General features: G+C 50.3%; 1 protein-coding gene across 7 annotated transcripts in view; it reads left to right on the top strand.

The window, feature by feature from the left end:
* LOC143373519 (putative receptor-type tyrosine-protein phosphatase mosPTP-1) overlaps positions 1-15,449 on the top strand; it is a 352,753-nt gene that overhangs the window by 272,330 nt on the left and 64,974 nt on the right. For all 7 annotated transcript variants that reach the window (XR_013086479.1, XR_013086478.1, XM_076820871.1 and 4 more), the window contains exon 3: positions 1,784-1,907. Coding sequence is in view for 5 of the 7 variants with exons in the window: in XM_076820871.1 (XP_076676986.1) it covers positions 1,784-1,907 (124 nt within the window). In the remaining 2 variants the exon portion in view is untranslated. The remainder of the gene's footprint in view (positions 1-1,783; positions 1,908-15,449) is intronic.

Below are 15,449 nucleotides of genomic sequence, written 5' to 3'. Positions count from 1 at the left end.
TGGATCGTCAATGCCCAATAAGCGTTATAACAAAGATAGCTATAAAGTTTCAAAGCGATTGGTAAAGTAGAACTTGAGAAATCTCGCCCACCGTTTTAAGAAATGCGGTTTTGAGATAAACGCGTCTAATGTTTTGAAACGTAAATATTTTATTATATCATGCATTTTCATTGACTTACCGTTAATCAGCCATTCCTGCTTCGTACATGAGACCTTCAGCTTCAAGTGCAGCTTCTTCCAAGGCCGATCTGGAAGTTCTACGAGCAATTCAGCCTTCTTTCGACGAATCAAACGTTCGTTTTTCGGCGATTCTTATTCGCTTCTCGTCGAGCATTTTGCAAGTCGTAACTGCTGTTGAGCCTATTATTATATTTATTGCAGCCATCATTGATAGGATACTCGAATAGCCATTATTAAAAATGCATATGGCAATATTATCAGCTATTTTCACTGTCGTAATTCCACTAAATGTTTTTTTCTGCATGCAGAAGTGAAACGCGTCCGTGCTATGGCTGACCTATACTACTGGCGCGAGGCACCGAGTGCCTACGTCCATCGTGTTGCGCTAAATAATTACCGAAGCATTTTAATCGGTGCGCGGGCTTAAATGTGGGAGGGAATATGTTATACGCGGATAGGAAATAGTGAATGCGGCAACAGGCTGCGTCTGCGATGGACGATTAATTGCTGGGTGCTAACTGCGACCAGCTTCTCCTCGCGTCGTGAGAGCTTTGTGGAAAATGTTACGACGCCGATAGGGTGGTGTACAAGAGGAACAACTGAAGGCGACGGGGGTCAGAGAAGGATGGCGACTCCATCCAGGAGGGTTGGAGGTCCCTGTTCTCATTTATGATCTTATGCAACGTGCGCGAAATGCTATATCTCTCTGGTCGTATGGCGGTGCATATTAAACGGTCGACTCTTATCCGATGTAGCCAAGCTAGAGGGCGTGATCGGTGTTACTGTCTGCCACTGCTTCGAAGCTCGTCCTCTTTGAGCTTCACTATGAAATGCATTAATTGGTGAGGAGGGTTAAAGAGGGAAGATCGATGATGTCCCTCGCCAATTATCTTTGAACTTTGAACTGACACTTTAAAATGCTGTTTCAACTTGCTACCGTATTTGATTGAGAGATTAATAGAAATGGTGCAGGCAAAAAGTGAATTTTGGCATGAAATGTAGGCAGCTGTGGATATATATATATATATATAGGTATATATATATACATATAAGTAAGTACCTAGCAACTACTATGCCAGGCGAACTATCGACCTACCTGTTTCAAAGCACCAATCAATTTCCTGGCCTAGTACATCCGGAGGCTCTCCGTGTAACTCGCGCAATATCGTTACGTTTATTGAAAAGCGTGTCCAATTTCGAGTTTGACTGCCACCTACTCTATTTGAACAAGCTTTAATTAACTTCCACTTGTAATTTTTAAAAGCCACAGTGAAACTGTAATAACCTAAATAACAGTAGAAGACCATCGAAATAGAAAAACCCTTTTAAACGTATTCGTCTGGAAAGAGGTACAATTACCTGAACGTAATCCCGATATGTTTTATAGGTCGTTCGAACTATTCCTTTTCAGAAAGTGCACTACGTTCTGGTTTCCAAACACCGTTGATTACGTGCGGTTATACGATTTTGGAACGCTTAATCGAACGGCGATGCTTTGGGGACGTCCCATGTGAATCGTTCACGGTTCTCATTAAAAACAAACGAGCAGGAGTTTCGGGACCCTTTTAGACACCGTCCTGAAACTTGGATAATTTGCTTTCAGATGTGCCCGATCCGCCGGATCGTCCTCTGGTAACAAGCTTCACATCGAAATCTGTGAATCTGTCCTGGGCGCCGAGCGCAAATTCTCATAACAACCCGATCTCGCATTACGTCATCGAAACTCGGTAAGTCCTTTAAATATTGATTTTACCCTTTCCGCTCGATGTAAGCCCGGTTTCCAATTACAGTCGCTTTTTGTGATGAAAATTCGACTCCCGGGGGCTGAGGATCGAAACCCGCCTACCACCCTCCGCCCCTAACGAGAATCAATCTAGCGCGATCGGGGAGGATTAAAACGACCGACGCGCGGTCCACGGCTCCTCGAGCGCAAATTCCCTGGGATTCGTCGGATAACTTTTAGATGAAAAATCGGGACGCGGGGCGCGGCCCCCCAAAATAGCCGTCCGCGTTCGAGTGCGCCTCGGTCTGATTATCTTTCAGATACAAGGTACGAGTCGGAGGCTTTAGCCACCGAAGACCGTGGAACGGAACCGGGTAAAATAAAAGGAGTTACTAGGGATAAGAACTGCGGTGTCGATAAGCACCCTTTGTTCTCCCTCGCTTCGCCGGTGCCTGTTATCTTCCGCCGTCCTTCCTTCGTTTCTGCACCCCTCCTTTTCCCTCCCCGCGCTTTCCTTCGGCCCGTACGAAAGCGAGCCTCGCTTGTGCTCGCGCGCGCCAGCCAGCCAGCCAGCCAGCCAGGCGAGCTTGCACTTATCCCTGGTTCACCTCGTTCCTCCGAATTTCCACGGGCGAAATTCGCTATCGACATTTCCGAGTGGCACGTATATCGAATGACCACTCGCAGAGGTTGCAGGGATGCAGGAAAATGTGCAGAAGGAAGTTGGACCCAGTGGCGGAGCACTGCGGCGAGCTGGTAGGAAAAGGCGTGGAAAAGTCTCCCTCCCGCAAACCCTCTCACGCGTAGTCTGTCCCTCTCCACTAACTCATTCGGTTTTGTCGATAGCTTTTGTCGTGCCAACTGTTAGAAGGGAATTTCGGTCGTTACCATAACTTTTATCGCGTCGCGCGTAAATCGAGGCGACTCGGGGAGCGCAGTGTAAATAACATCGGTTTAATTCAATTTGCTGCACGCGTCTGAGCTCCGCTCTGCACGCGGCGCTCCGATTACCAGCGCGGCAGCTTTCGTCGCGGAAAAAAATTACGATCAACGCGTACACTATCGAGACGATCGATCAAGCTTCTTCCCGCCAACAAGGTAATCGTCGCTCTATTACGACTGCTCCTCGTGTGACGTTCAGCCACCCCCGCATTATTGAGGCTCGTTTGGACTAGAGTCCAGAGCGTGCTTGACAATCGCGTTTTTTTATTGCGCACCGTAGCGCCAAATGAAGGACGGGGGAGGACCAGCGGCAGGGGACAACGAACTACAGAAGCTCGGCGGGTGGGACGAGGGGAAAGAAAATTAGTTTGAGTCTTTGGGGCGGCGAGACAATGGAAGCTCCCTGGCTAGAGCGGAAAGTAGATCTTCAATTTTCATTTCTGGCTATTTTACGAGCCCCGCTGTCGATGTAATGCCCGTCGGTATCGCGGTAACGCTTCATAAATAGTTTTAAATTACACCGGCTCGTAAATCAGACTTCTAATAAGATTCTCCACCCCGCCGCCTCCCCCACGGTTAAATCCTCTTTTCGTGCAGTTTTCGCCGCTCCCCGTTCCGCGGAGACGCCACCAATGGCCCCGCCATTTTTTCCCCTTTTTACCTTTTCCTCCGTGATCGATGCTATTAATAATATCGTTCGATTCTGCCCGGAATCGATTCCGCGAAATTCCCGATGTCATGAGGCCGGGCGACGTTCCCCGGGCCAACGGCGATTTAATTATTAAGCCGGGAATCAAGGGATCCCCGGCTTCGCACGTACAACGACGATTCGTTCCGCCAAGAAAGTGAACGACAGTCCCGAGGAAGAAAAGAGTCGCGTGGGGAGGGAGGCAGAGGGTGGAACCGGAATTCTTAATCAAGTTTCTTTTCCGATCTTCTTACTCCCGTACCGAGAGGCCAGACAAAGCCGTAAGGAACGAAGAAGGTTATAGGAAATAATATATCAGCCGGTGTCGTTATGGTCGCCGAATATTGAAGTTTCGCCCCGCGAACCATTCCGCCTTGCCGCTCGGCTGGCAGGCCCTTTCAGAAAACTATCGTAATACCTCATAGAACTTGGAAAATATTAGTTTTATAATAAAGTTCGGACAAACTTCCTTTTCCAGCCACCCCGGCCGCCTCGCCCGCTTCCACGAAGGGCTTCGGCAGTCATTCCGCTCGTGGATTATTAATCTTCGTGGAAATCAAGCGGCGTTTTGACGAGGAACTCCTCACAATGCCGTCTACCAGACGATCCGCCGACCGAGCGGCCAGCAACGTCGAAACTTTCCGCCGCGAGAACGATAAACGACTCGTTCCTGGCAACTTCCTCTGGGTCGAATTAAAAATTCAATGTCCCCGCGGATGATTACGGGCGTCCCTCTTCTTCTCCGGTGCTCTTGGAAATATTCTAACCGATGAAGAGCATCGGGTCTCGCTCGCCCAGAGGCAATTTTTAATCCAGCGAACAGATCTTCCCTCGCGGACTTTGAAATTCGAGCGGAGCTCGAATTCAATTTCCATGACCCACTTACGCGGAATTAGTATCGGTATTTATCACGCTGGCTGGTCCGTCAGGAATAGAATAGAATAGAACGGAGCGTGATGTTTAATTGATGTAATTTCATGGAGCACGAGAAGAGTAGTCCCTGCTTTAACCCTTCATGGTCACACGAGGTACATCTGTGCCAATATTTCTGTGAATTTTTAGACCTCAATAATAAAATTTAAAAATGTTGGAGAACTTTGACAACCAAAGAAATCGCTCTTATCTACAACTATTTTTTCAAACACAAATTTCAACATATCGAAATTTACGTTTCTAGAAAAAGACTATTAGGCTATGATTGTATGAGTATTAAGAATGTACAATTATCGTTCAAAAGTTAAAAAAAATTCGACAAGTTTAAAGATGCCTCGTTATATCTCAAAAGAGTTCAATGCAATATAAACAATAGTTTTAAAAAAAAAAATCATAAATTTCATCGGCTGTTCCACGGAAATCCCCCCCTTCAGAGGAAGAAATCGTTTTATTCAGGCTTTCTTCACAATTCATGCTCGTACGTGGTTTCTCGCGAAGTTGCGAATTTTGCGTTCGCAGGGGTAATGAAGTCACGGAGCAGGTCTGTCTCCGATTGAAGCGAAGAAGCGATCCCGATGGAAGACATCGATTAGACTTAAGTTGGTTTTGGGTCGAGCTCTATCCCCGTGGTATTCGATTACGGGGTACATGTGCGCAGCGTCCTTTGTGCTCGCAATCGAAGGATTCCCCGGGTTTGTTTTCACTCGCTGCACACAGCATTTAAGCTCGATCGAATTGTCTCGAGGAATGGGTCGTGTTATCAGACTGCTTCCTCCCCGTTCCCGCAAAAAGAGGTACCTGAGAACGATAAACACCTTGCTCCACGGGGAGACGAGTGGATACACTGGCTCTGTCATCCTGTTGTTCGACAATCGTTAGCACTCGCAGTAACCCTGGCAGTAAGAATCCCTTCTACTTGCGCCGTTTACACCTGCAGCTGAAGCACAGGCGACATTTCTTACGCCGTTTCACCCGCGACATGTACAGGATCCGACATGTTCGTTCATCCAGATTACTCGCGTAGTTTCGGGGTTTTGTAGCGGAGTTGAAGGAATTACATAGGTGGACAGGAAAAGTGGATCTGCCGGGGAGAAGAGGGCAAAAAGCAGCACGGCACTGTCCAGCATTAGTTAGTCTTTTGAATTTACGAGGTCCGTCGCTTGTCCCAGGCGAAGCAGGTGTGACGATCCGCGAGGCCAATTAAGCCTAACGCGAACGGAGCCTGACGTAATCCTTTAACTCAACCCCTTTAGCTCCAAGAACGTAAACACTTCTTCGACGTAGCGTACAGTAGCCCGGCGCCGTTGGTCACACTTGAAGCATCACGGATCCTCCTTCTCGCCCTCCGCGTTTCTTTCGGCCGGCGTTTGAATCAGTTTCGCTGCTGGCGCTCGGGTTAAGGGCCGCATGAAAAATTCCTCGGACTGGGCGTAATTCCAGGCCGTCCAGCCAGCCACGTTCTCCGTGATCCCCGTTTGAATAATGAATTAATTTCCCGTTGGTTCTTTGCCGCCGAGGGGACAAAGGAGGCCGGGGCTCTGAATTTCGCGCGACACATAATTCAATCACGGCGCGAAAGACCGATTTGAATCCCGTTGCCGCTTATTAAGTGGCCACGCAGCGGATCGCTCGCCTCGAAAGCATCCCGCTAATTTCATTCCGTCGGGGCCAACGCGATTCGAGAGTTTGCACGAAAAACCATTGACCCGTTTCATGCGGAGCCATCTATTATTTATCGAACAATGCATCAAGTGGGGGGTTGAAACAAAGCGGGGGGGCCCTGGATGTCGCTCGTGAGTGTAACATCGAGGATTTGCACCGGCAACGGGCCTCCTATCGGCACGAATCGCGTCGAGTGGCCCTCCTCGCTCGTCGAAAACATTTGGAAGCCCTGTTATTGATATCGGAGCGCTGTAATATCGCGTTCTACGGTATTATTTCCGAATCGGGGACAGTGAGCTCCTTGGAGACCGACGATGAGAAGGTGCCGGCGCCAGCATCCGCGGTACCGTCGAAGCTGCGCTGAACGACGTCCGAGGAGGATGGATGATCGCCGTTGCTATTACCGCAAACTTCGTCAGCCGGCTCTACCGGCGTAATTCCGGGTATAAAGGAAGGATGATTCGAAGTTGCGGAAACAGGTGAGGCAGAAGTAATTCCGTGGGACGACACCGATCTCGAAGGACGGAAGGGGCCGGCGCGATTATCGAAAATACCCCCTCGGCGCTTCCCAGAGGACGGATTCCCTCTCGAAAAACGAAGACGTATCGGAACGGGGGAGCGGCGGACACGCGGATAAAGGCCGAATGCAAAGAAAAGGAAACGTCGGATGGAAGAACAGGGAAACAGGCGAGCGGTCCCTGATCCTTGTCGGAAATCCCTGGGAGATTTGCTGGTTCCATCAGCGTTGCCTCGCCTCCTGCGCGGCGCCTCGGTCAGCCGGGCTTAATTCCAGAAATTGTACTATTGCCATGTTTATGGGCGCGGCGCGTTCCGGGCGTTCCACGCGATGCCCGGTTAATCGGCCATCGCGAAGATTAGACGGAAAACTTAATTATAAAGATCCTGATTGGCTGGATCCTCTGGAGGCCCACTGCCAGCGGAAAGACAGAGCCATTCCGCCTGGCGATCTTCGCGCTAACAAGTTCTGGAATTGCATACGGGACGGCACCATGAATCTTTCTGTCTTCCGCTGGCCAGTTCCAGGGTGCGGGGGTGCGCGCCGAGCCTCCGTCGGCCCTCGTCTTCCCGCTGGAAGCGGTCGACAAGCATTCGACAGGCTTCCCTAATTGCCAACTGTGGCTGAAGTGTAATTGAAGTGTCTGAACGGCGCTCGAAGGAAGTAAGTCGTACGGGTCACCAAGAGCCGGCGACTGGTCTCGCGTTTCCGACGTTTCTCGCGAAGTAAACAGCCGCGCGCATCTCGATAATTTCCACCCCGTAAGTCCACAATTTAAAACACCGTAATTGAATCCCCGACAGCCGGGAACGCTGCTCGCGGCCGCGGCGCCGAGCCAGCCGAGAAATTTAAATAAGAAGCCGTCCCATTGTGCCGCCGGAACTTCGAGAGTCGCACAAATCATCGCGACCTCTCATAAATTTATTAATACGAAATTTATATTCCGGCCCTCCCCCCACGGACGGCAACCTGCCTCTCTAGCGAGTCTCCGCGAGCTGTTGAGTAAACGAGAACTTTTAATTACGCGCCCTGTCCCCGGCTCTCTTGCGCGCGTCTCGGCTTCGGGGATGATTTAAAAGACCGGCGGCAACGCGAAGAAAAGGGGGCCGGCGAAAGGCCGCGAGAGGGGCGCGCTGGAGAGCGGTGTAGGACAAGCAATTTCACGGTCGACGGGAATAAGAGAAAAAAGAATGGGTGGGAAGGAGGCCGAGGAACAGAATATATTCGCGGGATGTGGGAAAAGGTAGCGGCCGGTCTTGGCGGTGAGACAGGAGGGGTGAACGCGGTAGTTGAGGAGGGGGGCAGGAGAGGGTGTGATCGACCAGGCTGACGTCCCGAAGATTTATCGGCCCGGGCACGATTTATTCGACGCGTTTAAATGCCTTCTTTATCGACACGCCTAGCACAGGCCACTCTGTTTAAAGCGGCCACCCCATCTCTGCCCTTCGCCCAAATCAATTTTCCACGGCGGTGAAAATGTAATCTTACGAGCTGCTTGAAAAATTCGTCGGTAGGATATAAATTCGGCGATTTAATAAATTCCTCTGGCCGGCGGAATCGAACGATGCATGAAATACGACGCGTCGTCCCGCCCGGCAGCAATTGTTTGGCGATTTTTATTGGCAAGACAGCGTCGCGGTTCCGCCCAAGGAAAAGGATCAAACGTCGCGTCGCTGTCATTGATATCGGACGGGATCTTGACGGCCTCGATAGCCTCTGTGAACTTTGCGAGCGTGTGACACTTGTCGAAGGGAACGGAGGACGCTGCCAGGGACTGTTTTTTATCGTGGACGTTGAAAGTGGAGAATTCATTTCGTTGCGATGCTAAAACGGATATTACGCTTTGTTACTACCATCGATAAGTAAGCAGGCAGTCACGCATCATTTTGATTGCACGGAGGTTTCACTGTAAGTGCAGTATTCGGAGCCGGGTAACGTCGCGTGTAGTGTTCAACATTTTATTGTTCAGTGCGGCTACATCTGTGCTAATATTCTTGTAGCGCGGTGTTGCGTCTGGCCTATTTAGCCCGATTCTGCGAAATTTCTAATTGCAAAGGTTAGGATATATTTGGGTGTTGTTACGGTGCGTGTAATCATAAGGCCATTGACATTCTTGCGTAGGCATATTTATTACCCAAACTTTGTGGAAGATGCCGCCAAAGTCTGTATGTTCTGGCTGTGGGAGTCTAGTCGTGCATCCACTGACTTGCCCTGGGTGTGATATCATCTCTCATCCAAGCAAAACCTGTCTCGCTCGATCTAAGCATCCTTGGTGCCTTGGTAAATTGCTAGATTGCTGTTCTGATTTCTTGGGTTTGTCAGAAGGGAACTTCGCGAGTTCACTATCCGATGCTTTCATAAACTCGCCAACGGACGCTACTCAACATATGGCAATTCAGAAAATTGTTTCTGACGCGATCGAAGTCGAATTCACAAAACTTAGCGAAATTCTGCTTGGTAAGCTTTCGTCGGAATTGCAGCAAGTCAAAAATGCAGCCAGTAAGCTGGATGATCGAGTCAGGTTATTAGAAAACAATACGCAGTCAACTAACGCTGGGAGCGTGAGCACCCAGCTCTATGACATAATCAATGAGACTGAAGAATTGAAGAAAAGGGCCAAAAACAATCGTTTAAAATGGTACGAATCGATTCGTGAGACACAGAAAATTCGGTGGCTATCTCTCTCAGACTTAAACGACGATTTCCAGCCACAATTTCCTTTACTTTAGCGATGCGAAGTTCAGTTGAAGACGTTGGTGGCCGACCAGAGCGAGGCAAATCTTCCATCACATCTCGACCGCTTTTAAATGCACTGCACCACTCATACGCGCGTGTTTTTGATAAAGTCGATTCACCGTAAGCCTTACGTAACTAGCCTTTATCCATTGTAAACATAGCAAAACACACTTGAGACGAACTGACGCAATGGCGCACTGTAAACAAACTAAATGACAAGTGACGCTCAAACTCCGCGCGAGTATAGAGGAGAGTTGTGCCAACTTAGCGACAAAAAGAATTTCAACAATCCCTTTAAGCGAGCTTTTTAAATGATCGATTCCCGGTACTTTTTTGACAGAATGTAGACATCGCGGAAGCTCGTCGGATCTGATATTCTGAAACGAAGGCGGGGTAACGCGATCCCCATAATCAGCTGCTTATCGATACTTCTCAATGCCGGGTCTCGACCCGTCTGCCTGTGCCCGCGCAAAATAAAAATTTAATTCGATCCCCGGTAATTAGTTATACGGCGTTTCAAAGGGCCACTAATAACTGGATCTCGGATTGAGAGCCGCCGCTGCGAATTACCGATTCATCGAGAAGCCGTAATTACCGTCGACGATAATGCCGGCGGAAAGCAGGATTTCAAATACGCCCCATGGCTACAAATCTGTAAATTACAGTGCGAACGCCCTGTCCACTCCGCCCCCTCGCAGCCTGCCGCTTGCCGACGTGTCAAAATTTCGCGTGTTAGAAGGATGATCCGACGCAGCGCGCCACGTTTCCCATAACTTTCAGCGCAGGCGACATTTTAAAGCGTAAAGCTCCCTCGACAGTGGCTGGAGGGGGAGGGCGGCCGAGGACGAGGGAGGGTGGACGAGGAGGGCGAGAAGGAAACCGGGGGGTCGTAGATTTAAAAGCTGAAATCTGGGAAAGTGTCGTTAAGCCGAGGATTAATCTATCCATAAAGGCTCGGGCCGCGAGCGGACGCGTTACCGTGCCGTAATGCAGATATGCAAACGAGCCCGCGGCCCGCTTATCACCGTGCTTATCGATTTTCGGCACGTGTTTAGCGGTACCGGTTGTCGGTAATAAAGTCGGTAGATCGACGGGGGGAAAAGCGACTCTCGGCCACCGTCACCGTGTTCATTCTAATAAATATGATTTTCCCGCGCCAGCTGTGGTCTGGAATAACCGCGGAACGAATTCACCGTTCGTGTAACGGGACGAATCTGTGCGATGCTTTTAGCCGGTTCTCGCAAACTGGGCAGGTAATGATTTTATTTATGCAACACTCTATTTCCTTCGTTCTTGACATTCAGCTGCATTGGTCAGACTAGTTTCAAGCGTAGATCAATCTCATCTAGCTTCTTCATACGGAATGCACATCTACGGACTACGTTCTCCTTTCCTCGCGCAAGAAAAATGGTCCCACTTCGATCGTCGCACCGGTGTGACTTGAATTTTCGAGGCCACGAGACCACAGAGAAATTTCCCCCCCGCTCGGTCCGCGGATTCTAATCTCTCGCCGGGGCTGAAGAGGAAACGGAAACGGAGGGAGGAAAAAGGGAAAAGCCGGTGAACTCGCTCTCATCGAGGACTCCCGGGTAAGCGTCTGACGAATCTTTATTGCGGCCTCGTTGAAATTCGAGACGATCGTCGACGTCGATACCGTTTTACGTGGATATAGAGGTGCCTTACGGTGATTATCCCTGACTGGTTAAGCTTCGTGGCAGGAACCTCTCCGGGGGATTATCTCTCTGTCCCGACCTCTATACACCCTTCAGCCGCGCTGTCGATATTTCAAAGGTCTTATCTTCTCCTTCGGGATATATCCATTGGAATCGTGCGCGCGCGTTCTCCACCCCCCGGCCCCGGTTCGGTTATCTATTGTTGGCTTAATTAGGTTACATTACACCGGGTGGACGGAGTCGATGCCTCTGCACATTGTCTGCGAAGTGTTTAATGAAAAGGGGCCACGCGATCCGGCCACATAATTGTTTGCCGTAATCGCTGGCCAGATACACTCTCGGCGAAATATTCGCCGCCGCGAAAGCTCTCATAAACGGGGTGGAATTCTGCTCTTTTCGAAATTAGATCTCGCTGGAGATTGGCCCCTCGTACTTGTTGACAATTTCACGGCGATGAAGTTTCCATGGTATCCAGAAACGACGGGTTCCTTTAGCAGGGTGTTGATTGACTTCTAAGAGGAGAGTACAGTCTTTACACATTAGTTCACGCCAAATTAAGTCTCGCGTAGTTCGTGGAAGTACGTAGAACGCGAGAGAAGTTACGGCACAGAATCTGAAAGTCAGTTCCATTCATCTCGAGCAGTCGAGGCGCAGCGAGCTTCCTTTCCACTCGATAAAAGCGTTGACCAACGAGATTTCACACGTCGGGGATTATCTTCCATCGTGGCGGGGAAACGGTTAAACAACGATGGTTTCGCGCGATACCCGCGTGAATTAAGCAAACAGCCGCCCCAGAATCGGGTAATGTTATTTCATCTCACGGCTGGCCAGGAAAGAATAATAAATCAGTAGCTCATGACTAAAATTTCGACCGTCCTCCCTCGAAAACTGTTCGTTTCAAAAGCCATCGAACGACCTTTGTACAATCGCGAACGTTCCGCGTGATTTCGACGAGAAAGCTGGCGTTTTCTGAAACGAGGGACCTCGGTCGAGCTGGCCTCGCCCCCGTGCCCCAGAACCATATAAATAATGCAATTATCTGGGAGGACTGCGGCGGCCAGACAGCGGCTCGTGTCCAGCCCGGATAATAATTGTCATTAACTTGAAAATATGTGCTGGAAGTAACCCGTGGAATTGCGGCCGACCAAATTCTCCCTTTCTCTCTCCCTTCTGCTCCCCAGTCTCTACGTCTACCTCTACTTCTCCACGGTCCGCGGCTTCCGGCTCGCTTTTTTCGCCCGCCGTTTCCTCGCAGCCTCGCCTATCTCCCTTCCCCGGTCGCCTACGAAATTCACGCCCCCTTGGCTTCCTCTCCCGCGGAGTTATGCGTTTTTAACGAGGCTCCGTCGACCCGCGATTCGCCCCCCCCCCCCCTTTGATCTACCACGTCGATCGACGTTCGCGCCGCAGCCCGTGAAAAGATCACACGCTCGCAGCGGTCGGTGGCCGCGAACGGGAATAACGCGATAGTCGGGATTATTGCTGGCAGTAATCTCGATGGTTATTCTCAGTATCGCCGCGCTAATTGTGGCGCCAACCTCCAGGAAGATACAATTAGAAACTATCAAGGGAGGCTTCCACAGATCCCACGAAAGGATACGAGTTCTTCTGTGCAACTTCCCCTGACAACCTCGGGGTGAGACACCAGAGAATTACAATCTGAGAAACGGGAAAGGATTCGTACCCCTATCGCGAGCCCAGCTGCTGAAACACTATATTCCACCCCGTCGTCGTCACCGAAAAAAGTAACCACAGATTTACAGAGGACAGCCAGGCTGAAAGGTCAGGCTGCGAGGTTTTTGAGGGACCACTGGCAGATATCGTGAACGCCGGTACCACGTCACCAGGATATTCATTCTTCAGGTTTTTCTCGCGTTAGGAATGGGGGTGATCGATTGAGGCCAACCGGGGGCCTCGGCAAAAACGCGCCGCCGGGAAACACGTGGAGGAACGTTTAATCACCAGGGACAAGTCAGAAGTGCCGTTCAGATTAGCCGGCTTAGAATTAGAGGAGAAACCCCTTAGACGTCCACCAGGCCGAGCCAGGGTGCTACGGCGTTCACGAGACCGGTCTCCAAGTTGTCGCCTAGCAACCGGAAGCGGATCCAGCGGCTGCCTGTCCCCCCGCACACACCCCCTCTCCCTCCCGATTAATTCATTCGCGGCGCAGATTAAACCGTCGGGTTACTTTCCATTGTTCGAGGCTCGCGATTAATTGTCAACGTCGCGGTGTCCTTCCGAGGCGAAGATAAACCGCGCGGAGTCTCCCCATTGAGGCAGCGATCAGGATGCAACCGGGATATCTGGCTGTGCCGGACAGATCCTTGCGAAATTAATCTCGCTGCCTCTCGAGTCGCTTCGGGATCGACTTCGGGGAAGATCTTGGGCGACCCTAGCCTCGAGAAGTTACGATATTTGCTACGCTCGCTTAGGGAACGTAGAGCGGTGATTGTAGTTCCATAGTATGGTAGTAGATTGTTCGTTTGATACGAATCTGCCGCTGTTCTTTGTGCTGGCTTTGTGTCTATCGGGGAATTCAGTGCTTCTTTATTTGATTCGTGTTTGGAGGTATTGGTGCACTAGAAAGTATTGTTCTGATATTAACGCTATGGTATAGAGAGCCTGGGATAGCTGTGGAGAAGGGATTAAAGGGTATAGCCCGCTAAGCACTCCCTATAAATCTATCATGTGCGCTGGAACCCCGAAGTTTGTGTATGGTCTTGATACTAAACCCAGCTTTGCTTGGTTATTTATATCCTTCCGAAATTTTACTTCGGAACAGTCGTCAATATCACGCCGCCCTACAGAGGTAAAGGTGAGGCTCTCGGAGGGCTCCCTCAAGGAGCCGATCAAAACGCCAGGATACGACTGACTACTTTGGACAGATTCAGGGAAAATTAATCTCCGCCCCTGGCCGAAGTCGGTTCCAGAGCGGTGCGCGGTGAGAATTTTCGCGGTTTCTTCAAGGTTCTGCAATATTCCAGGATGCGGCTGCTGGGAGGCGATCGATGAAACGCCGGCTGGCTCGGCTGCTGCGGTGCATCAGCCGTAATTAAAAAATACCGTGCACTGTTTAAGTATTCCTAGCGTAATCAGCGCTAGAATTAAAAATAATGAAACGGTGCGCGGGCGAATATGTCAACCGGACGGTAATACCTCTGCACTTGAAAAACATCTCACCCTCGGGGGCGGTATTATTCGGCGCCGAAAATCCTCGAGCTCCTCCTCATCACTGTGAAAACCTTGGAACATCAAGACTCTTTCTCTCACCAGTTGCAGGAGAAGTAGGTACGTCTGGCATCTTTCGTGTTATTTCTTTCAAGGAGAGAGAAGCTGAGATAAATTTTGGGAAACACAGGAGTGAAGTTTGATACGAAGCTCGACGAGCAAGAAGCTCTTCTTTCCTTACATTAATCGAGCCAAGAATAGTTTTAATCGAAATCACCGCATTCATTCGATCTGCCTCGGTGAACGCACGCGGTTTGTTTCGAGAGCTCGAATTAAGTGTATCTCTTTTCACCTTCTATCTATCGAGCAAAGAATCAATAAACGAGAGAAGAGGGGCCACGCTGAATGCCGATTGCAATTTTTAATCGCGCTAAATGCAACTCGATGCAACGTTTCCTTTTTTCTCTCTCTGGGACCCTTTTTTCCGATCTCCTGACGGGCGAACACGCCGATTGCCGCTTGGCTGGCGACCATCGAAATATATATATATATATATATATGTATCGATTATAGGCTGGGAGGTCCGAGCAGCGCGGGTATTCCTCGCTCGAATTTGAATTTCAAGCTCCGCCGCGCAAATAGATTCAATTTTTAACGAGCCGCGTTGTCCGTCCCGCGCGCTCGCTCCGGCCTTCCCCAGGCTGAATAATGTTACGGCTCGCCATCCGTATCCCCCATAAATATAAATGGCCGCTGTCCGGGATTTATCGATCGCGGTGGCGGATTAGAGCGGAAGATCCTCCGAAAACGATCGTCCTCCGACGGGGGAGGGGCAGGGAAAAAAGGCGGCCGGAAATCGAATGGCAAATCGCGCGGGGAAATTGCCGCGAATTGGCGAGAAGGTACCCAGGCGGCCTGGGGCCGCGGATCGCACAATGTATGCGTGATTTTCGATCGGTTCAGAGAAAAATTCTCGCGGCTCGCGGATTTCGTTTCGCGGGGGCTGAAATCGCCGAGCGAATCCAATCGTCGCGGTTCGATTCCTGCGCGCCGCCCTGTTCCCTGTGCTCTCGCCGCGAGCACGTATAGCGTCGGGCGAGATACAGAGCATTCCTGGGAATCCATAATACAGATTACTCAGCGCGTTCGCGGAACAGTGAGCGCCGGGAGTCACCGAGACCCGCCCGCTGCCACTCCTTCGCGAGAATCACGGGGAAAGATCTCCGC

This window comes from Andrena cerasifolii, chromosome 9, assembly GCF_050908995.1.
Source record: "Andrena cerasifolii isolate SP2316 chromosome 9, iyAndCera1_principal, whole genome shotgun sequence".
NCBI classification, from domain to species: Eukaryota; Metazoa; Arthropoda; class Insecta; order Hymenoptera; family Andrenidae; genus Andrena; species Andrena cerasifolii.
Note: the sequence above shows the minus strand (reverse complement) of the source record. Positions and strands in the feature narration are given on the sequence as shown.